This window comes from Sinohyriopsis cumingii, chromosome 4, assembly GCF_028554795.1.
Source record: "Sinohyriopsis cumingii isolate HCF-2022 chromosome 4, ASM2855479v2, whole genome shotgun sequence".
Taxonomy (NCBI): domain Eukaryota; kingdom Metazoa; phylum Mollusca; class Bivalvia; order Unionida; family Unionidae; genus Sinohyriopsis; species Sinohyriopsis cumingii.
The window spans coordinates 125,658,458-125,684,860 of NC_142964.1; the positions used below are offsets into that span (position 1 = coordinate 125,658,458).

Sequence of the window (26,403 nt, forward strand, 5' to 3'; positions counted from 1 at the left end):
GCTATGAATGTATTATTTTCTGCAATAAATATTCACTTTCCCAGCATTGTATGCTTGAATCATTCATTGTATGGTCAGATTATAACATGATTATTTACAATTTCCTTGTCTACTACAATATTCAGGACATGGTTATTCTAGTGGACAAGGAAGCTGTAGAAAACTGTGTAGCAGTCTCACTCAGTGATGTCTAATTCAAAGTTAAAAAGTTTGGAAAAGAGAATATTTATTGCAGAAATGAATAAACCTATGATCTGATCATGTGTGATTATTATTAGTCTCCCCTGCTGAAAGTATTACAAACTTCAATTGTAATCATGCTTGATTAACCACTTTACTCCAGAATTTATTTTGGACATTTTGAGTCTCTATTTTATCCTTTCTCTACACAAATCTGGAAATAAATGCAATGCAGCAGTCAGTTTGTTAAAGATTTACATTTTCTATCAATGTTCATTGACCATGTGCTTTTGACTAGTGACCAAATCAGTATGATATTACTGTCTGCCAATGAAATTGATTGTTTCATACTTCTTTGGCAATGAGTGCATTCAGTTTAGCAAGCTTGGTATCATCTTAATTCAGTCAATCTCTAAAGGTCTTTTTTATGTGGGTACCATAATAGTAACTATCTTGTGCTAAAATAAAAAAACAAGGGTCACTGGTGCAATGGCGTATCATGTTGTATACTCAGGAACACTCCAACCAACAGGTCCCAACTTTACCCAAAAGATAAACAGATTGTGAATTTTACTGACAAAATATGGTTTAAATAACCAACTGTCTTTATATGGGTTGTTGTTAAATTTCTAACCTTAAGTACAAGTCATTCAAAAAGTTTAATATAGGTCTGTGATGTAGAACTAACGTTAATGTGCAGAAACAGTCAAAGTAACATTGACCTGTGAACATTGACACTAAAATCAATAGGCTTGACTTCTTTGTTACATGTGCAAGCCATCCACAAAATTCTGTCACAGTCCACAATCTAAAGCTAAAGTTATTACACAGAAAGCAAACACTGACAGATTGTTGGACAGACATATGAAATCATAGCATTATACACACCACATGACATTAGTCTACAACATTTGGCCATGGCCTCCCCAGCCATCTGTTCAAACAACCTTGTACTTTCTTCAAAGGATTAGTATATCTATCACTTACATTTTTGTCAATTCCAGCCTCTAGCAGTGCAATCAATGCAAAAGCTGTCAATCCTCCAACATTCTCGCCATCTGCCAGACCTCCTTTCAGGTAATTGCTGAACACCTGACCCACGCTCTCGATACAGCCATCTTCTCTCTGGTGATTAAGAAGCCACAGCATGCTGAAGTCAAGATCAGTGCTGTCAATATCGATGAATGCCCGTGACTGGGCCATGGATTTGACAACAAAAGCAGTCAACCAAGTACTTCCTGTACTGTTCTTATACTCGTTGTCCCCCCAGGCACTGTAAGAACCATCATGATGCCTGTACTTCAGCTGGCGCTGGTATCCTGTTGAAAGTAAAAAATTAAGTCATACAATTCTTGGTAAAACCTAGAAATATTGTAGCAGAATATAAATACCATGCCATCCTCACTTTTATATCGAGGGATATCCAACAGTTGAGTGTGCATATAAAACTGACATAAAAATTTGTCATACAAGTATACCTCATTTGGGGAATTATTCCATGAGGTTTGGTACATATAATCCAAAAATGTTGAAAGAGTTAGCATGACTGATGGATGGACAGACTGGGGTAATCACAATATTCATGTATCTTCTAAAACAAGATGGGGATAAAATGTGGGCCATTCAAAAAGCATGGGGATGAAAAATGGGCTAGTAGCAAAAGAACAAGAAGTATGTAGCCAAGCATCATCATCTACATACTTTTCTCAATTATCACCACCCCATCCCCTCAATTATCACTACCCCAACCCCTCATTACAAACATACACATAAGTGTCCCCTCCTCAGAGCTCTGTGACCAAGGGAAGGAGCCAACTTCCGAAATCTGTTTTGCAAGTCTACAAACCACCCCAACCATGTCTCTGTCAAAGATGGTGTAGTAGGGGTGGCATTACATAACATATGCATACATAAACACACACATCTGGATGAGCAGGATAACATATTCTCACATCTTGTATTAGTGCAGACAGAGATTTTACAAGTGGAACACACATGTTTAAAATCCTTTTCTCTCATTCCTATGCACGTGTGATACAGTTTGCAATTACCATAAGGGATATGCCTGTCCCATGTGACTGCACTCAGTGACCCCCAAGATGACATCAATATGCTTCTGATGTCATGAATTCCTGAAATTTTTCAAGTAGTTTCAATATGTAAAGATAAATTCTGCTGGCTAAAAAATAGTAATACTTGTTTAAAGAAAATATTTTGCTGTAACTACACTTTCAATCTCTATCAAATGTTGTAAAATCTTTGAAAAAAGGCAGGATTTCTACAGCAAGATTTATATTGACGATCCACCATTCTTTCTCTGGCTAAAACTTTGAGGAAAGTAATCCATCACATATGTTGGTGTATGACACTGAAATTCCTGTTAAAAATCGATCACATTTGTTAGTGTGTGACAGTGAAATCCCTAATTGGGATCCATCACATTTGTTGGTGTGTGACAGTGAAGTCCTTATTTGGAATCCATCACATTTCTTGGTGTGTGACAGTGAAATCCCTACTTGAGAGCCAATTCACATTTCTTGATGTGTGACAGTGAAATCCCTGCTTGGGATCTACCACATTTCCTTGTGTGACACTGAAATCCCTACTTGGGATCCATCACATTTCTTGGTGTGTGACAGTGAAATCCCTGCTTGGAATCTACCACATTTCCTTGTGTGACACTGAAATCCCTACTTGGGATCCATCACATTTCTTAGTGTGTGACACTGAAGTCCTTATTTGGGATCCATCACATTTCTTGGTGTGTAACAGTGAAATACTTAACTGGGATCCATCACATTTGTTGGTGTGTGACAGCAAAATCCATACTTTGTTTCCATCACATTTCCTGGTGTGTGACAGTGAAATCCCTACTTGGGATCCATTACATTTGTTGGTGTGTGTGACAGTGAAGTCCTTATTTGGGATCCATCACATTTCTTGGTGTGTGACAGTGAAATCCCTACTAGGGATCCATCACATTTCTTGGTGTGTGACAGTGGAATCCATACTTAGGACCAATCACATTTCTTGGTGTGTGACAGTGAAATCCATACCAGGGATCCATCACATTTCTTGGTGTGTGACACTGAAGTCCTTATTTGGGATCCATCACATTTTTTGGTGTGTGACAGCAAAATCCCTACTTTGGATCCATCACATTTCCTGGTGTCTGACAGTGAAATCCCTACTTGAGATCCATCACATTTGTTGGGGTGTGACAGTGAAGTCCTTATTTAGGATCCATCACATTTCTTGGTGTGTGACAGTGAAATCCCAACTAGGGATCCAACACATTTCTTGGTGTGTGACAGTGAAATCCCTACTTAGGACCCATCACTTTTCTTGGTGTGTGACAGTGAAATCCCTACTTGGGATCCATCCCATTTTTTGGTGTGTGACACTGAAGTCCTTATTTGGGATCCATCACATTTCTTGGTGTGTGACAGTGAAATCCCTACTTGGGATCCATCACATTTGTTGGTGTCTGACATTGTAATCCCTACCATTTGTTGTTATGTATATTTAACTTAATTATTTGTTTGTTAGTTTTTAATTTTTTTAATTCTATTACTTGCTACTGTAATGTAACTTTGTTTATTGGATTTTATATTGTCTAGAATATAGTTCAGTTCTGACTGATATTTTTATTTATTTTTGATGTAAACAACTCTATTGAGACATTAATGCTGACCTAGTTCCTGACCTTGATTCAGAAACAGTGGCAGTTCTGGTAAACAAACATTTTAAATTTTTTAAAAATTCTTTCCCAGAATAGAACCATTGATTTCAGTTAAGGCCCTACTGGGAGTGTGTGATGTGAGGCATGTAAAAAGCTTCTATTTTGTTGTACAAAGATGACCATGTGACCCTCATGCAGGCATCTGTTTTGCATTGTAGTTAGACTTATTACTGATGTTTTGAGAAAGAATAGTCATTCGTGAGAAGTCAAATTGTTTTATGTTGTGTCCAGTTTGGGTTATTTATTTTATTTTCTTCAAATTTTTTAGATTTCAAGTAGTTGTTTTCCCTGGAAATACTAGTGCTCTAAAGTAATTCTTGGACAAGGACATTTATCAAAATTTATACAGAATTCAAAAACTGGAATAATATTTGCTTTGATTCAACAATAGACTGTTGACCCTGCAGCACATCACAGGATACAACATACATCATCATCTTCCATTTTGGATTTCATCGGGAGTAAAACTCAGTTTCATTTAGGACTTTTTAATAATAGGACTTTATTTGTAATTGTTGAATTAATTTTGGATTTGATTAATAAAACCGTAAGTTTCTTTTCTCATTTTTACATTGTTTTTCCAGGGAAATAAATTATTTGTTAAATTTTACAAAGCTTGTTGTCTTCACTCTTTTCTGTTGTTTTGTAAGAGCCTAAAAATAAAACACAGTGAAATCCCTACCATTTTTTGGTGTGTGACAGTGAAATCCCTACTTGGGATCCATCAAATTTTTGGTGTGTGACAGTGAAATCCTTACCTTTGGTCCATTACATTTGTTGGTGCCTGACAGTGAAATCCCTACCCATTTGTTGGTTCATGACAGTGAAATCCCTACTTGGGATCCATTACATTTGCTGGTGTGTGACAGTGAAATTCCTATTTTGGGATCATAACCTTAGGCAAGAACTCAGCAAAGGATCATTCTGCCCATAAATTTTGAACCTCAGATGAAATTTTCCCTATAATACCTCTTCTGACAATCAGATGGGATTTCACTATGACACAAATTATGACATTCAAATGGGATTTCCCTATTACTCAAGTTGTTAAAAATGACATGTAACAAGACAGTAAAAATTGTTAAGACTGATATATAACAAGACATTAACATTGTTAAGACTGATATATAACAAGACATTAACATTGTTAAGACTGATATATAACAAGACAATAACATTGTTAAGACTGATATATAACAACAATACAAAAACCTTGTTAAGACTGATATATAACAATACATTAACATTGTTAAGACTGATATGTGACAAGACATTAACATTGTTAAGACTTACATAAAAGAAGACATTAACATTGTTAAGACTGATATATAACAAGACATTAACATTGTTAAGACTGATATATAACATTACATTAACATTGTTAAGACTGATATATAACAAGACATTAACATTGTTAAGACTGATATATAACATTACATTAACATTGTTAAGACTGACATGTAACAAGACATTAACATTGTTAAGACTGACATGTAACAAGACATTAACATTGTTAAGACTGACATGTAACAAGACATTAACATTGTTAAGACTGACATGTAACAAGACATTAACATTGTTAAGACTGATCTGTAACAAGACATTAACATTGTTAAGACTGATATGTAACAAGACATTAACATTGTTAAGACTGATATGTAACAAGAATCAACATTGTTAAGACTGACATGTGACAAGACATTAACATTTGTTAAGACATATATAACAAGACATTAACATTGTTAAGACTGATATATAACAAGACATTAACATTGTTAAGACTGATATACAACAAGACATTAACATTGTTAAGACTGATATGTAACAAGACATTAACATTGTTAAGACATATATAACAAGACATTAACATTGTTAAGACTGATATACAACAAGACATTAACATTGTTAAGACTTACATAAAAGAAGACATTAACATTAAGACATATATAACAAGACATTAACATTGTTAAGACATATATAACAAGACATTAACACTGTTAAGACTGATATATAACAAGATACTAACTTTGTTAAGACTGATCTGTAACAAGACATTAATATTACTCACCAATTCTCATGTATCCTTTAGCCTCATCCTGGATTGCATCTGTGAGCTGGTTGGTATTAGTAAGATACTGCAGGACGTAGATATTTGGGGACCAGGATGCCATATTCTGCTCACCACATCCATATGGCATCTTTAATAGGTCCTTCAGGTTTGACAGAGTCGGGCCCATTATGTCACCTGAAAACGTTTAAGTACAAATTTGAGTACTGAGATAGTAATGGTTTGCAGTGTGTAAACATCTGCTTAAGGATAAGGGAGATATTACACTGAAATCAGTGATGGATGGAAACAGGAATTTCAATGCTTTTAATAAAGTTCAAATAGACATGAATATGCATTTTGCTCTTCCTGTAAAGCTTAACTGAAAATCAGTTATGGTGGCACGAATGACATCATGCAGTAACCCCATCTTATAAAACCATATTATCCATTAGAGTTACATGTGCTGAGACACTATTTACCAATTTTATAGCCAACATAATCTCCCTTTTATGGTAACACATACATGCCACACACACCCCAAGAGGTATAATCATAATTATTGCTAATATAAGTGGCAGAAAGCTAAATTTGGGCATAAAAAGTGTAATCTATATATTACATGCCATAATTACAGAATGCTCTATGAAAAAGATCCATTTTTGCTTCTAACCTGGTTCAACAGCTGGTCACAATTCTTGTCACAAAGGGCAAAATCCATGTGGATTTGAACCAGAGTAAAAACACAAAATATTATGACAAATTATTTATATTCAGCATATACTTTAACTAGTTTACATGTCTTACTTTCACTTAATGATTGTGAACTTGATGTCGTAAATTCTGCAATGTGCTGTATTACATTACTCTCATATTCTTCTGTTAAAGTTTGTAAAGTAGTGTTGTCTTTTTTACCAATCTGACATGTTTTGAAGTTGAAAAGATACATCTGCTCTGACATTTTCTGTCATATAACATCCACAACTCACACCATAAAGCATTTCACTTAAAATCTGGTGCTTTGGTTAAAAGTATAGACTGGTCTATTACCTAACTACCTTATCAATATCATGAATCTCTGATGAAAAGTTCATATTTGAAGAAACCTGTTTATTTATTGGAAATGGGTCATATACAGTTGCTATAAATAGCAGATAAGATATGGAAAGTACTCTTACACTATTCTTATGCAGCAGGCACATTCTTTAGGAATTTTCTCAAATTTATACGAGTGGAATTAATAAGGTAATAAAAATGACAAAAACAATAAAAAAGCACAACCCATATACAGGTGAGCATAAGACATAATTTGGTTAAAAAAGCATAATGGTTGGCATGCATGGTAACATTATTTTTCACATCTAGTCAAAATAATGTTTCCAGACTCATAAATAACATAAAAGTTGTCATTCAGACATAAACTACTCAAATAGTGACTAGTTTATTGTTCATAAGAAATCATAATCATATAATAATAATAATAATAATAATAATAATATTATTATTATTATTATTATAACTCATTATACATTCTTTACTTACAGTAATGTTATGAGATCAGGTAAATGATCCAAATTCTAAATTAAAATATACACCTCTTCCTCAATTAATCGCACACATCGGGGACCAAAAACATCGACCGCACTATAAGTGAGGCATGAGTTATCGAGGGACCTCTCAAAAGAGCCTAAACCAATAATGGGTTCGATGTAAAGGCAAAAGGGGGTGGGTGGATTGACAATTTATAGTGTTGAATACTCAATTTACAATCGTGCTGAGATTAATTGTGAATAAATGCCTCTTCTTTGTTCATTTTTTTTCTCATAGAGCAACATTAATTTCAGGATAAATGACAGTATATTAGGAGATCATCAAAAACATTATTCCACATGGTTTCCATTCGCTTAACATGTGTACCACTTCACACATTGTGTACTATGTCACTAATTTGTGTGTTGAATTGGATACATTCTAGTTTTATTATTGGATCCAAAATAGACGGGTTTTTTAATACAAAAGATCAACACTCTTTTAGAGAAACATCATCAATCAAATGAATGAATGATCAATATATTTGATTGTAGTAGAAGTAAAATGAAATAAATCACAAGGGTTAATCATTACCAACATGAGTCTAATGGGTCTACAGATTTAAAACAACATAAATTTGAACATGATAATACTTGCCGTTTGTGACATGCTTGACAAATATACAATGCTGTCAGGCATTTCTGTGCACTTAAGGTTTCCATTTCCAATACTGAAGCAAAACGCATACCAAATTCAACCGTTTGACGAAAATAAAATACAGCAATGCTCACCGTTTGAAAAGAGGCAATTGTCACCAGAATATTCTGTTCAAAATAATATTAATTTTGGACACAGGGGATACCACCCCCGTGTTTTCCTGACTAACAATGCATCGGCCTATTCTGCGCACAGCATTGAAAAGATGTAATGTTTATCCATCGGGCTACAGAAATGAAATACATTACTTTGGACTGTTTCTGTCAGCAGTTCAGTGGAGTAATTGGGCCAGATTTATAGCAATTTTTACAAAATTCAAGGCAAATATGCCAATAAATGGCAAGAGATATTATGCAAACCAAACCGATCTTGTAAAGAAGTTATTAAATTCAACAGATTTATAAAAAAATAAGCTATTATGTGGAAGAGAAACAACAATGAATAGAATGTAATGTGTTTATGTCTTATTGATGGTGAAAAAATTACTAAAGAATTTAGAAACCGACTATACGCCGGGGAATTTCTTGAGAATTTATGTTCTATTGGCAAGTTGACATGTTGGCTAGCAAATGATTTTGTATGTGTGGGACAACTTCTTGCAAAATTGGAAACTTGGATTAAAATGCAGTATTGTTTTAAGGTATACATTTCCCTCTTTTATATAATGTATTTATTTGTATGATTCTAAAAGATACGTAGTAAATCAGATTTTCTGGGTAACAGGTTCAAGAAGGTCATGGAGTGGGTCTTCATGCTAACATTTAGAAATCACATTTTCGTATGCATTTCGAGTCAAAATGTGGTTTTTTATGTACACTTTATGAATATCACTTTCCTTAATTAAAATACAATTGTTCTTTCTTGATACAAAAGCTTACTGGCCACAGCAACTTACCCATGTGAGATATCTGATAGCACACATATAAAAACAAATAATTCATTTGTTTGCTATCGATGAATATGGAGTTGTTTTCTGATGTAGGAGGTACCTAGTGTTTACATATTAATAAAATGCATGACCAGCTGCTGAAATGTCTACCCCAACACACAATGTTTTCTCTTAATTAAGCCCTATTCTTTTACACACTCTTCTCCATTTTGAGCCCCACTGTTTAATACATGTCTTCACCCTACCATGCACTATTGCCTCATACACATGATCTCCCAGCTGAGTCCTATTACTTCACACATGGTGTCTTCTCCCAAGAGAATCTGTTTGCTTCACACATGATCTCCCAATTGAGCCCTATTTCTTCACACATGGTTTTCTCCCCTTTTGAACCCTATTGCTTTATACACAATTTTCTCTTTATTGTGCACTATTGCCTCTCACATGATTGTCTCCCAACTGAGCCTTATTCCTTCACACAGAATGTCTTCTCTCTACAGTCTTATTGCATCACATATTGTTTTCTCCTTAGGGAGACCTATTGCTTCATACGTGGTTTTCTCCCTGCTGAGTCCTACTGCTTCACATCTGTGAACCATACTAATTCCTTCATTCCAAGAATTACATGATTCAAAGATAGGTAACTCTGCCTTTCAGAGACTTACATGATTCAAAGATAGGGAACTATTTCTTTACAAGTCTTAATGATTCGAAAATAGAATTTAAGTTACATAAGCAAGGCATGCAAAGAATGTTATGATTTATTCTAGCTCTTGAGCCTCATCATAATTTTCACAACATTCAGTTGATAAGAAAAACATTTTTCTGTGTGGTAGTAAGTCACCCTATCTGTAGACATGTAAACATGTGCATATAGACAATTGTAATTCCTCAAGAGGATACATCACATAATTACAGTGTGACCTTGCTATAACACGGTTGTTAGGAGCCATAGAACCCGACCATATTATACACCAAACCATGTTATAAGCAACCAGGTAGGTCAGTTAGCTGAAGAAAATAATGCATGTACCCCAAAAAATGTGCGGGGGGGGGGGGGGGGGGTAGGTAATAAATGCAGGTGGTTAAATCAATGCATATTAAATGAGAAATACACCTGTAGTGAAAACAGAGAATGCATATATAATAGTTTACTTTATTTAGAGAACCAGGGATTGGTTCATATATGTGAATACTGTTTATATATACTTGTCTAATGTATAGCATGAATAGAGTATCAACACCGTGTACTCACCCACAAATCTCATCATATACATTAAATCCATAATACAAGTGATTTCATCGAAAATATACACACACAGAGATTTAAAATATTCAGTAATTTTGTCACTGGTCATATTGGTCAGAATTCAGTACAAAAACATAGCACAATCACATAACAAATGACAAAGCACATTTACTTGTCAGTACATCACACGTTGGTAAAAGTTTGCATTTTAAGCCACCATTGGTAGCGTTTGTAAGCATAAACTTTTTCCCTGCAAAAAGGGAACTTTCACGGCACAGTTAACGTGTTCCAGTCAAGCTGGAAAATGCAAAATTCCATTGGATTTTATTACTTTTATTTAAGTTTGATACTGACTTCCTTTGAAGAAAAGTTCTTTGTTTTTATTGAAGATTGTAGTCGGGTTTCTTTGATGAAGGGTGCAGGTGTTATTGAAGTCATTTCTTATTGTGGCAGCAGCATCAAATAATTGTACAGCATGAATGAGGCTGACTTTTTTTCTCCATTTGCTGAGTACGTTTTCATAACAGTCGGTGCTTCAAAGGTAATCTGTTTCCTTTGAAATTTCAGCAAACTATTTTATCTGGGTACATTTTTAAAAAGGAATTGGCCATTGTTTGGTCTATTCTAGTTACTGTTCCTCCCTGACTATTGAATAAACCAATAAGTAAGATGTGGTTTATTTTTTCACATTTGTGGTAGCAGCATGATGCTGCATTCCATGCATGCATCAGAAATTTAACAACGGGTCAACAGGCGATAGAGATGCAGGTGTTCTGTCTGATGACAGGGACTATTACAGAAAATGTGAGTGTTCTGAAGGATTTAATTCTGAGTGAAAAGAAGAAGAATTTTACTTACCATCCATATACAAATGTCAGTCTATGTAAATATATTAATTACTAGCGAACTGTCAGAAATCTGACGAAAGATTACAAGATAATGCCTTGTCTGGTTGATCTCCATTACCAGAAATGTCAACCACAAAAAAGCGGATATCTCACAACATAAAGTACTGATGCCAGATGTCAAGATAATCAGATTATGATATAACAATGCACTGTTTAGATGGTTTCTCAATCTGGACAAAGAATTTGTTAATGTAACAATATATAAATTTCAGTGCATTTTATATCCAGTTTGTGGCTTTCTTTCATGGGACCTCTGAATTTCTCCACTCCAAACCAACGGTTGTATATACAAGTTTAAGCAGCCAAACAATGTTGGCAATTAAAAAAAAATCACCAGATGGTATATTTTGACACCAATAAGGAAAATAAATCCATGTTTGCGACATTGGCAATCCCAGTTTAAACTTTTTACACATTATTTTTTGCACTTTTAAGAAGAAAAAACTACTTTCTGTTTACGAGAAAAATACATATAAAATTTCAGAAGCCATGCCACGATCATCTTGTATTATTCGTATGCAATGTTTTCCCCAAAATGATAATAAACTTTTTGTTTTTTCGTACTTTTAAGAAAGATTTTTTTTTTCATTTACGAGAAAAATACATGTATATGAAATTTTGGGAGCCACACCATGACCATGTTATATCCGAATTTATGTTATAACGAAGTTCACTAAAGCAGGGTCACAATGTACTAGTCAAAAGGGAAGATGTTTAAGGTGGAGAAAAAGAAATTATTTTTGGTTTCACGTAATGGCAACACAGTAGAATGCTATAATTTTTCAAATCCATTGGAGATATGGATTTTGTCCATGTAACTGATTGTCTGGATAACCTACAATTTTTTATATAGAACAGACTGTGTATCCTGGAGACACTATTGGTTTATACAACAGAAATGTCATATACTTTTACCACACTACACATCTAGATCAAATCACCATCTGTGTATCTAATTAAGAATAATTTCTTGACAGTTAAATTATATTGTTGAAGAGAACATTAGCAAGGCTTACCTATAACATTGACTTTAGCCCTTTTAGAGTCGGGAACTAGTTCCTCATTAGCAGCAACAGGAAGATCGATGATCTGGCTTAACGAGCTACCTGTGCATGTATAAAAATATTTTTATCTGCAAATCCAAGAAACAAACACTTGAATTTTAAAAAACAGACTTCATAAACTGAGTCATATTTTTTCTGTTTTAAATGAAAAATGTACCCATGAAATTGTAAAAATGAAATGATATTGAATGTAATTCTTCATATAGTAATACTTAAGTTGTTTGTTCTACTGATTACTCCTAACAAACTGCAGAGACCCAGGTCATCCAGTACATAATACAACAGTAGATCTGGGTCTCTGAAGTTTATGGATGGACTTGATTTATAAGTGAGTATCAGACCTGCCAACCCTGACAAGTCCGTCTCACTAAGTCAGTTGATTTTTTCTGTAAGATTGATTTTTTTCGGTAAGATTCACCAGTTTTCAGTAAGGTGTAACAAAATATCAGTAACTGCTATTGTAAAGCTGGAAAATGTAATTAAAAGTTTGATGCATCGACAATAAACATTATGTTCCACTGAAAAGTTTGTAAAGTACAGGTAAACTTTATTTACCGCTAGTTTAGTTGCACAAACTCTAGTTCCAAATCCTATGCAGCTCAATGGCTTGTTGCTATCTCTCAACTTGACATGATTCTTGGAAATTCTTTTCCATTTCACATGATGATGGCAATCATATCTCCTGCCACGAGACATACTCAACTTGGCACGTGATGTCCAATAAACGTAATTGTGTCCCTTCCAGCTTTAATTCATAAGAATGTGAAAACTCCTTTTTATTCTTCTTTGTTGATATTAACACTTTTTTAAAAACTTATTTTCCCTTTCGCATTCTATATGCATGCATTACAGACCAATGGGTTTTACTGACCTTGAACTTTGGTACAATTATGTGGCTGTGAACTAAATTTAATGTGCAGAAACCATTATTTTTTTTATAGACTTAACATGACGATAACCTCTGACATTCAGATTCCCAAGTCTAGGGAATTCTTGATTCGCTAAGTGCAAATCAACAATATTTGGTCAGGAAACTTACTCGAAAACAAAGTCATTCTGCAAATCCATTTTACTATGAGTCACAGTTATCTTGATCTTTGACCTTTGACCTTCGGACCTCAAAACAATAGGCCTCTTTCACATATTATGTTCAACCTTACCACAAACATTTGGACTAAATACTGGGTCAAGAACTAAAAATATTAATTAAAAAAAACATTTTTCTTCTTTCAGTCATAAAGACCTTGATCTCTGAACACCAAAATCAATAGGCTTTGTTTGCCCAACACATACATTTTCCACCAGTGGTTTCAGTGACAGTGCATAGTCTAGTAGTTAAATGGCTGTTTCAGTAACAGTGACCTTTGACTCACAAAGTGAGTGACTGTTTCTTTACCCCAAATGCAAGCCACACACAAAATTTACTCCAAATCTATCATGTGGACCTAATATTATTGTGCTGTACCATTTTCCTTCTTTCTTTGATCTTTGACCTTTTGACGCGAAAATCAATAGATTTCTTTGTTACCCCAAAACATCCACATTTGTTCCAGATCTGTATGGGGAACTAACGTTACTGTGTGGAAAACATTTCTCTTCTTTCATTCACAATGACCTTGACCTATGGAACCCAAAGTCAATCAGCATCTTTCTTACCCCAAGTGCAAGCGATCATCAAATTTTAAGAATTCAAGTTATTGTGCAGAAATAACATTGATGGATAGCTGGACAACAACACCAAATATATGTTCCACATGTGTAAAAGAAGAGGCCCAGGTGGTCCTGATACTGCTTACCCATTCACATAACTTAACAGCTGACTATTTAACTGAGCAGGATTATTTATTATTGAAAACAAATATAACTTGTGCAAACTACCTCCTAACTTTATATCATGTTGTTTTTACTATATCCTGATGCAAATTTTTTTCCAAAGATAAAGGCATAATTAATATGCAGTCTCTTACTCTTAATGTGAGTCATCCAAAATCTTAATGACATAAATATATTTAGCTATCATAGAAACTTGAGTCATCCAAAATCTTGATGACATAAATATATTTAGCTATTATAGAAACTGGACAAGAAATAGTCTCTAGACTTAGGAGATTTAACAAACTCAGCCAATCAGATGCAAGGTATCTATGCAGATCTCACTTATTAAAGAATTTGTCAAGGGCAATTATAATAAAAGCTTACAGTGGAGTAAAATCCAATTAAAATTCAGTATCCAGAATGGTACCAATCTGATACAAGACTACTTCATTAATATGCGTAGATCTTGCTCCAAACTAAACTACTCCAACATCTTGATAATATAAACCAATTGAACAAGTTTAATCATGACCTGATAAGAAAGGTAGCTGCTAATGTGTTGACAAGGTCAGCAAATCAGATGCAAGGTCATATCAGTAATATGGTTGAATTTCACTACTAATCTCACTCAACCATGATCTTGACAACATAGGCCTATTTACCAAGTTTGATCAATAAAGTCTCTAAAACGTCACAAAATCTCAGCCAATCAGATGCAAGAAAACCTAATATATTTAAACAGGTCTCACTCATAATTAGAATTCATCCAATGCCTTGATGATATTAGCCTATTTACCAAGTTGGTCAGAAATTCCAAAGCTTAACCAATCATATGCAATATCACTTAAATAACATGTGTTGATCTTTATAACAGAACAAGTAATATATCTTGATAATATAAGCACATTTACCAAGTTTGATAAAAATATGATCTGAAATAGAGTCAATAAACTGTTGACAAGTTCAACCCTTCAGATGCAAAATCATATCTTTATTATAATGGATCTTGTCATTTAAAATTCTACTAGTCCGAAAGCTGAATAAATTAAGCCTTTCAAAATCGGATCAAGAGTACATTTGTAGAGTGGTAACAAATTCAGTTAATCACATATGATATCAACTCATTATTATGTGTGTATCCTGCACATTATCAAAATTATGCAAGAACTTGTTCATATAAGCCTATCAAAATCAGATCAAAAATATGATTCCAAAGTTGTAACAAGCTCAGCCAATTAATGCAAGGACACCTCAGAAATATGGACAGATCTCACTCATTACTGAATGCATCCAAGAGCTTGATGATAACAGCCGATATTTCAAACTCAACTAATATCGGATAACAAACATGGTTTTCAGAGTGGATCTTGTTCATTATCAAACTCATCCAAGATTTTGATGATATAAAAACCTACATTTAAATTTTATCAAAATCAAATTGGAAATATGGATTCCAGAGTGGATATCAATTGGAAATGGCCTGACAACCGACAATACACGACAGATGCAGGGCCATATCATCAGTCCACTTGGCCTAATGGCCAGGGAGATAAAAACTGAAAGAAAAATAAAACTAAGTTTTTACATCTGTTATGTTAATCATAGAAAAGTCCTCCTACCGATTGAAATCAAAGACAGTCAGATAGAAAGAAGAAAACATAATTATGTGGACAAACCTTGATTTATAACAGTTTCAATCACATGAGACAGGAATCAATTCTATCAATATATTCTCAATCTGACACAACACATTTCATGTTATCACTGCTTTCACTAATAAACTACCATAAGATGTTAACTGAAGGATTTTACAGAACCATAAACAAGGCAATGAGAAAAACTTGGTCTTAAGGACTGATGACAGAACATTCTGAGTTTGGAAAGACATGTTTCCTATTATTAGTGATTCCATGATAATAACGAAACAAAACAGCCTATTAAGAGTTTCAGTCTGAGAATGAGACTAGTATGGCATATAAACAGGTCCAGGTTGTATGACTGAGATGTGTTCATGATAAGATTCATGTGGCATATTCATATGTCAAGGTTGTAAGACTGAGATGTGTTCATGATGAGATTGATGTGGCATATACATATGTCAAGGTTGTAAGACTGAGATGTGTTCATGATGAGATTGATGTGGCATATTCATATGTCAAGGTTGTAAGGCTGAGATGTGTTTTTAATCAGATCGATATGGCATATACATACATCAAGGTTGTAAGCCTGAGATGTGTTTTTAATCAGATCGATATGGCATATACATACATCAAGGTTGTAAGGCTGAGATGTGTTTTTAATCAGATCGATATGGCATATACATATGTCCAGGTTATAAGACTGAGATGTGTTTGTAATCAGATCGATATGGCATATATGTAAGTCCAGGTTGTAAAGCTGAGATGTGTTTGTAATCAGATCAATATGGCATATACATATGTCCAGGATGTAAGACTGAAATGTGTCCATGATGAAACTGATGTGGCATATTCATATGTCAAAGTTGTAAGATTGAGATGTGTTCATGATGAATCGATATGGCATCTAAATATGTCAAAGTTGTAAGATTGAGATGTGTTCATGATGAGACTGATGTGGCATATTCATATGCCAAAGTTGTAAGGCTGAGATGTGTTCATGGTGAGATCGATATGGCATCTAAATGTGTCAAAGTTGTAAGGCTGAGATTTGTTCACAATGCCCTTACAAAGATTACTGAAAAATGAATATTCTTCTTGAACTTTAAAAATGCCTTTGATTTGGACCTTAAAAAGGCCTTTGACTTAGACCTTAAAAAGACCTTTGATTTGGACCTTCCTTTGATTTGGACCTTAAAAAGGCCTTTTATCTTGACCTTAAAAAGGCCTTTGATTTGGACCTTAAAAAGGCCTTTGATTTAGACCTTAAAAAGGCCTTGATTTGGACCTTTAAAAGGCCTTTGATTTAGACCTTAAAAAGGCCTTTGATTTGGACCTTAAAAAGCCTTTGATTTGGACCTTAAAAAGGCCTTTTATTTGGACTGTAAGAAAACCTTTGATTTGGACTTTAAAAAGGCCTTTGATCTGGAAAATCACTGAATACTCCAATCTAAGCTAAAGAATGTAAATTTTCCTTTTAAGCAATAAATAGGTTTGAATATTATGTAGGTAGGAGCAAGTCTGCATTGTGAACATTATTTCAGAGTCTTAACCCATTAATTCAGGTGTACCACAAAACTTCATTTTAAAGGCACTATTTTTATTTTTCATATTAAATTTTATAAATGATTTGCCTTTGCCTGCAGCTCAGGCATGCTCAATAAGACCAGTCTGCAGATGATACACCCCACATGTCCATGATTAAATTCCTAATAAAATCCAGATAAAACTGCAACATAATAGCCACATCAAAATCAAACAAATAATTATACCAGTGGTATGTGATCAAAGGTTGTGAACATTCCACAGCATGGTCCTTAAATCTTTTATCTAATATGGCATATGTGATCTGAATAATGGTTCAATACTTAAAGCAAAGGATGTGTTGTTTTATTTGAATGACCAATTTTTGCATTTTAATTCTATTTTCCTGTTGATTATGAGTTTAGGCTACTTATAGATGAAATTAAGACTATCAGTAAATGGTTATAGTAATAGGTGTCCAATAGTCAAACAGTGCAAGATTTCGACACTGACAGTTATGATGAGAGTGCAGCAGATCTCCCACCCACCCGCACATTGTAACTATCAAGGTCAGCATCGTACATTGTAGGACTGTGAAACCAATTGTTTTAATGCTAGTTTCTGAACTCCCCTCCTCCCAATCCCTCTATCCATTTACCTACAGTTTTAAATTCATTTGTAATGAGATGCAGTGAAAGTGCCGTAGCCCCAATGTTCTTGACAGATTTTGAGTTTCCCATCTTTTTTCAAATCTAGTCAAAGAATTATTTATATTAAAAAATACAGCAAATATGTTTTATTTGAATCTGTCAAATCAATTTACTCAATTTTCTATATAAAAAATAAACCCATCACTTTTATTATGTTTTAAAGGCATGCAGTGTGTATGCCTTCCAGTTCAGTGTTTATATTACTTACTCTGCATATAACTCTATTTATAGAAGTTAGTATAAAGTAGTTCTCCATATCGTTTATATAGAAATAAATGCAATTGGGTCTGGTCACATGATTATGTTCTGACTAATGGAAATCTTCTCTTCATTTATCAACTGTTGCAACTGTAATTATAATATTATGTAAATGCACAAAGTATTTATAAAAGTAAAACAAAGAATGTATTATTGTATATACTTGCTAACAAGTCAAGTCCAAATGCAAAAGTGCAATGACTCAAATCTGCCAACTCATAATATGCTGGTAGATCTGGGTCTATGCAGTTTTGTTAGGAATACTCAGTAGAACAAATAATACCAACCATGATATGCTAGTACATTATGTGATGGTTGATCCAGGTCTGTGTGTTTGCAGTTGGACTCAACTTGTAAGTGATTGCATACAGTAATAAATGCTTATACAAACTGCAAGGGTACCCACCTTCAGGACACAGGTAGAAACTCTTTGTGTATTCTTGTGGAATTCCTTCGGGCTGAAAAAAATATTAACCAATTGTCATGATCAAAGATATAATACAAAATTTTTTCAAATGTAAAGTCTAGCAAACAAACTTCATTTATTCATTCACTTTGGTCAGATCATGTTGTTGTTGTTGTTGTTGTTGGGTTTAATGCCATTTTTCAGCACATGATAGGCTATGCATGGTGGCCAGTATTAGCGGTGGAGGAAGATACCGGGAAAACCTAGGAAGAACAACCGACCCACAAGAAGCTACTGTCAAGCTTTCTCACATACCCACATTGGCCGAATCCTAGACTCAAACCCACACAGACAGAGGTGAGATGGCAGTGATCCATAATGGAGAGCACTTTAGACCACTCGGCCACTCGAAGCCCCTTGGTCAGATCATGTTCTTAAATGTAAAATTAGCAAAAAGGATTATATTAACATTGTAACAGGTAAGTATCCTCATAATCAGAGTTTCTGCTGACCGTAATGCTTCCCAAAAAGGACTCTCTGAATCCACTGTGATCTAAATGGTACCAATTTATCTGTGGTTATACAAAGCAGAAACTTAAAGACCTAATGAAGAAACATTTACTATGAAGAAAATAAAGACATCCTGCTCATTCCATAAATATAAGTACCAATAAAAATGTAATTTTCTATAAAACCAGTTAGTTCAATTTTGCTAATATACAACCCAGGTAGTTCAATGTTGCTAATATACAAACCAGTTATTTCAATCTTATTGCTAATATACAACCCAGTTAGTCTGACTGTTTCTAATGCTCATTTACAACCCAGATAGTTCAATGTTGCTAATATACAACCCAGTTAGTTCAATATTGCTAATATACAACCCAGGTAGTTCAATGTTGCTAATATACAACCCAGGTAGTTCAATGTTGCTAATATACAACCCAGTTAGTTCAATGTTGCTAATATACAACCCAGGTAGTTCAATGTTGCTAATATACAACCCAGTCAGTTCAATGTTGTTGCTAATATATAACATGTAGCCATACTGACATTGGTTAAGTTCCAATGCATTAAATTTATATTTTTTATATGGTAAATTCATATTCCTTATATGGTCAATTCATATTCCTTATATGGTAAATTCATATTCCTTATATGGTCAAGTCATATTCCTTATATTATAAGTCATATTCCTTATATGGTCAAGTCATATTCCTTATATTATAAGTCATATTCCTTATATGGTAAATTCATATTCCTTATATGGTCAATTCATATTCCTTATATGGTAAATTCATATTCCTTATATGGTCAAGTCATATTCCTTATATTATAAGTCATATTCCTTATATGGTAAATTCATATTCCTTATATGGTCAAGTCATATTCCTTATATGGTAAATTCATATTTCTCATATGGTCAATTCATATTCCTGATATGGTCAGGTCATATTCCTGATATGGTCAGGTCATATTCCTTATATGGTAAATTCATATTCCTTATATGGTGAATTCATATTCCTTATATGGTAAATTCATATTTCTCATATGGTCAATTCATATTCCTGATATGGTCAGGTCATATTCCTGATATGGTCAGGTCATATTCCTTATATGGTAAATTCATATTCCTTATATGGTAAATTCATATTCCTTATATGGTAAATTCATATTTCTCATATGGTCAATTCATATTCCTGATATGGTCAGGTCATATTCCTGATATGGTCAGGTCATATTCCTTATATGGTAAATTCATATTCCTTATATGGTAAATTCATATTCCTTATATGGTAAATTCATATTTCTCATATGGTCAATTCATATTCCTGATATGGTCAGGTCATATTCCTGATATGGTCAGGTCATATTCCTTATATGGTAAATTCATATTCCTTATATGGTAAATTCATATTCCTTATATGGTAAATTCATATTTCTCATATGGTCAATTCATATTCCTGATATGGTCAGGTCATATTCCTGACATGGTCAGGTCATATTCCTTATATGGTAAATTCATATTCCTTATATGGTCAATTCATATTCCTTATATGGTAAATTCATATTTCTCATATGGTCAATTCATATTCCTGATATGGTCAGGTCATATTCCTGATATGGTCAATTCATATTCCTTATATGGTCAATTCATATTCCTTATATGGTAAATTCATATTCCTTATATGGTCAATTCATATTCCTGATATGGTCAGGTCATATTCCTTATATGGTAAATTCATATTCCTTATATGGTCAAGTCATATTCCTTATATGGTAAATTCATATTTCTCATATGGTCAATTCATATTCCTGATATGGTCAGGTCATATTCCTGATATGGTCAGGTCATATTCCTTATATGGTAAATTCATATTCCTTATATGGTAAATTCATATTCCTTATATGGTAAATTCATATTTCTCATATGGTCAATTCATATTCCTGATATGGTCAGGTCATATTCCTGATATGGTCAGGTCATATTCCTTATATGGTAAATTCATATTCCTTATATGGTAAATTCATATTCCTTATATGGTAAATTCATATTTCTCATATGGTCAATTCATATTCCTGATATGGTCAGGTCATATTCCTGATATGGTCAGGTCATATTCCTTATATGGTAAATTCATATTCCTTATATGGTAAATTCATATTCCTTATATGGTAAATTCATATTTCTCATATGGTCAATTCATATTCCTGATATGGTCAGGTCATATTCCTGATATGGTCAGGTCATATTCCTTATATGGTAAATTCATATTCCTTATATGGTAAATTCATATTCCTTATATGGTAAATTCATATTTCTCATATGGTCAATTCATATTCCTGATATGGTCAGGTCATATTCCTGATATGGTCAGGTCATATTCCTTATATGGTAAATTCATATTCCTTATATGGTAAATTCATATTCCTTATATGGCAAATTCATATTTCTCATATGGTCAATTCATATTCCTGATATGGTCAGGTCATATTCCTGATATGGTCAATTCATATTCCTTATATGGTCAATTCATATTCCTTATATGGTAAATTCATATTCCTTATATGGTTAATTCATATTCCTGATATGGTCAGGTCATATTCCTTATATGATCAATTCATATTCCTGATATGGTCAGGTCATATTCCTTATATGGTCAATTCATATTCCTGATATGGTCAGGTCATATTCCTTATATGGTCAATTCATATTCCTGATATGGTCAGGTCATATTCCTTATATGGTCAATTCATATTCCTTATATGGTCAAGTCATATTCCTTATATGGTCAAGTCATATTCCTTATATGGTAAATTCATATTCCTTATATGGTAAATTCATATTCCTTATATGGTCAATTCATATTCCTTATATGGTCAAGTCATATTCCTTATATGGTCAATTCATATTCCTTATATGGTCAATTCATATTCCTTATATGGTCAATTCATATTCCTTATATGGTAAATTCATATTCCTTATATGGTCAATTCATATTCCTTATATGGTAAATTCATATTCCTTATATGGTCAAGTCATATTCCTTATATGGTCAATTCATATTCCTTATATGGTAAATTCATATTCCTTATATGGTCAATTCATATTCCTTATATGGTAAATTCATATTCCTTATATGGTCAATTCATATTCCTTATATGGTAAATTCATATTCCTTATATGGTCAATTCATATTCCTTATATGGTAAATTCATATTCCTTATATGGTCAATTCATATTCCTTATATGGTCAATTCATATTCCTTATATGGTCAATTCATATTCCTTATATGGTCAATTCATATTCCTTATATGGTCAATTCATATTCCTTATATGGTAAATTCATATTCCTTATATGGTCAAGTCATATTCCTTATATGGTCAATTCATATTCCTTATATGGTAAATTCATATTCCTTATATGGTCAATTCATATTCCTTATATGGTAAATTCATATTCCTTATATGGTCAATTCATATTCCTTATATGGTAAATTCATATTCCTTATATGGTCAATTCATATTCCTTATATGGTAAATTCATATTCCTTATATGGTAAATTTATATGGTAAATTCATATTCCTTATATGGTAAATTCATATTCCTTATATGGTAAACACTTGAAAATATTTAATAACTACTCACATTTACATAAAAACTAACACTGCAGCCATTAAAATGAACACTGAACTAAAACCCACTAAACCTGGTGAACATACTTGCATGCCTTTTTAAATTAATTATTATTTTAATTTAATACATTTCAATTTTAACATCTGCATGTATACCATATTTCTAGGCAGTGTTGATGGTTTTTTTTTGTGACCCAAATAAAGAAGTGTTTTGTTCCTACAAGGATAGTGCACATGATGGAAGTAACTGATTTTGATAATGAACTTAAACTTCTATTTATAGTTAATGGACATTTATTCCTAATAGCCTGTTTATTCTGCTTGGAGTTTACATTAAAAAATAGATACACATCATAATTATTGGTCAATTAACTGAATAAAAAAATATAGTTACCTATACTTAGTAACAAATGCTGTGACTTATAATTAGTCATACAAAATGTCACTATAAACAAGCTATGCAGAATATTAATATCACTACAGACAAGCTAAATAGAATAATAAATGTCACTAAAGACAAGCTAGCATAACACAAGAAATGTTACTATATACAAGCTATATAGCATAATAAATGTCATTACAGACAAGCTTGTATATCAAAAGAAATGTCACTACAGACAAGCTTGTATAGCATTAGAAATGTCACTACAGACAAGCTATATAGCATAATAAATGTCACTATAGACAAGCTAGTATAACACAAGAAATGTTGCTACATACAAGCTTGTATTGCATAAGAAATGTCTCTAAAGACAAGCTTGTATAGCATAATAAATGTCACTACATACAAGCTATATAGCATAAAAAATGTCACTACAGACAAGCTAGTATAACACAAGAAATGTCACTACATGCAAGCTATTATAAGCTTGTATAGCATAAGAAATGTCATTACAGACAAGCTTGTATATCACAAGAAATGTCACTACAGACAAGCTAGTATAGCATAAGAAATGTCACTACAGACAAACTAGTATAGCATAAGAAATGTCACTAAAGACAAGCTTGTATAGCATAATAAATGTCACTACATACAAGCTATATAGCATAATAAATGTTATTGTCGGGTTTAACGCCATTTTTCAGCACACGATAGGCTATACATGGCAGCCAGTATTAATGGTGGAGGAAGAACCCGGGAAAACCCCGGAAAGAACCACCGACTCACAAGAAGCTACTGGCAAGCTTTCTCACATACCCACATTGGCTGAATCAGAGACTCGAACCGACGCAGACAGAGGTGAGATGGCAGTGATCCATAACAGAGAGCGCTTTAGACCACTCGGCCACTCAGGGCCCCCATAATAAATGTCACTACATACAAGCTAGTATAACACAAGAAATGTTGCTACATACAAGCTAGTATAACACAAGAAATGTCATTACATACAAGCTAGTATAACACAAGAAATGTTGCTACATACAAGCTAGTATAACACAAGAAATGTTGCTACATACAAGCTAGTATAACACAAGAAATGTTGCTACATACAAGCTTGTATTGCATAAGAAATGTCTCTAAAGACAAGCTTGTATAGCATAATAAATGTCACTACATACAAGCTATATAGCATAAGAAATGTCACTACAGACAAGCTAGTATAACACAAGAAATGTCACTACATGCAAGCCATTATAACACAAAAAATGTCCCTACATACAAGCTAGTATAACACAAGAAATGTCACTACATACAATCTATATAGCATAATAAATGTCACTACAGACAAGCTAGTATAAAACAAAAAATGTCCTACATACAAGCTATTATAACACAAAAAATGTCACTACATACAAGCTAGTATAACACAAGAAATGTCACTACATACAAGCTATATAACATTATAAATGTCACTACATACAAGCTATATAGCATAATAAATGTCACTACAGACAAGCTATTATAATACATAAAATGTCATTTCAGACAAGCTAGTATAGCACAAGAAATGTCACTACAGACAAGCTAGTATAGCATAAGAAATATCACTATATACAAGCTGGTATAGTATTAGAAATGTCACTACAGGCAAGCTAGTATAGCACAAGAAATGTCACTACAGACAAACTAATATAGCATAAGAAATGTCACTACAGACAAGCTAGTATAGCATAAGAAATGTCACTACAGACAAACTAATATAGCATAGGAAATATCACTACAGACAAGCTAGTATAGCATAAGAAATGTCACTACAGACAAGATAGTATATCATAAGAAATGTCACTACAGGTAAGCTAGTATAGCATAAGAAATGTCACTACAGACAAACTAATATAGCATAAGAAATATCACTACAGACAAGCTAGTATAGCATAAGAAATGTCACTACAGACAAACTAATATAGCACAAGAAATATCACTACAGACAAGCTAGTATAGCATAAGAAATGTCACTACAGACAAGCTTGTATAGCATAGGGAATGTCCCTAGAAGCAAGCTATTATAGCCTGACAATTTGCTACTATAATCACTGTAAGCAAGCTGTTAAAGCAGAAGAAACATCACTATAGTCACTATAAACAAGCTAAAATAGCACAAGAAATGTCACTAGTCACTGCAAACAAGCAATAATAACAAGAAATGTGACTATAGTCACTGCAAACAAGATATAATAATATCAGAAATGACAATGCAATCAAGCTCTAACACCAGAAACAACACTACAATCAAGCTATAATAACACAAGAAATGTCACTGCAAACAAGCTATAATAACACAAGAAATGTCACTGCAAACAAGCTATAATAACACAAGAAATATCACTACAATCAAGCTATAATAACACAAGAAATGTCACTGCAAACAAGCTATAATAACACAAGAAATATCACTACAATCAAGCTATAATAACACAAGAAATGTCACTGCAAACAAGCTATAATAACACAAGAAATATCACTACAAACAAGAAATAATAACAATAAATGTCACTGCAAGTAAGCTATAATAACAGAATAAATATCACTACAGTCACTGCAAACAAGATATAATAACACAAGAAATGCCACTATAGTCACTGTAAACAAGATATAATAACACAAGAAATGCCACTATAGTCACTGTAAACAAGCTATAATAACACAAGAAATGCCACTATAGTCACAGTAAACAAGCCATAATAACACAAGAAATGCCACTATAGTCACTGTAAACAAGATATAATAACACAAGAAACATCATTATAGTCACTGCAAACAAACTATAATAACACAAGAAACATCACTATAGTCACTGTAAACAAGCTGTTAGCACTAAAGAATGAGCTAAGGACAGGTTACCAGTGCCATGTGAAGAAGTTGAACCACTTTCATACTACCTGCCTCAGAAGGCTCCTAAACATCAAGTGGCAAGACAGGATCCTAGACACCAAGGTCCTTGCCCAAGCATGCCTTCCCAGTATCTACACCATCTTGATGCAATCACAGTTGCGATGGGAAGGCCGTGTAGCTCGCATGCCAGACCAGTGGCTTTTAAAACAACTATTTTATGGCAATCTCAAACAAGGAAAACACAACAAAGGAGGCCAGAGAAAGGATACAAGGACACCCTGAAGACATTATTGAAGAACTATGGCATTAGCTAT

General features: G+C 33.4%; 1 protein-coding gene across 1 annotated transcript in view; it reads right to left on the reverse strand.

Moving 5' to 3' along the window:
- The window catches only part of LOC149802048 (alpha-2-macroglobulin-like), a 206,443-nt gene that overhangs the window by 60,075 nt on the left and 119,965 nt on the right, over positions 1–26,403 (reverse strand). The window contains exons 25-28 of the mRNA XM_089956452.1: positions 18,677–18,728; positions 12,279–12,368; positions 5,991–6,167; positions 1,168–1,499 (exon numbers count right to left, since the gene is read on the reverse strand). Coding sequence (XP_089812578.1) covers positions 1,168–1,499; positions 5,991–6,167; positions 12,279–12,368; positions 18,677–18,728 — 651 coding nt within the window. The remainder of the gene's footprint in view (positions 1–1,167; positions 1,500–5,990; positions 6,168–12,278; positions 12,369–18,676; positions 18,729–26,403) is intronic.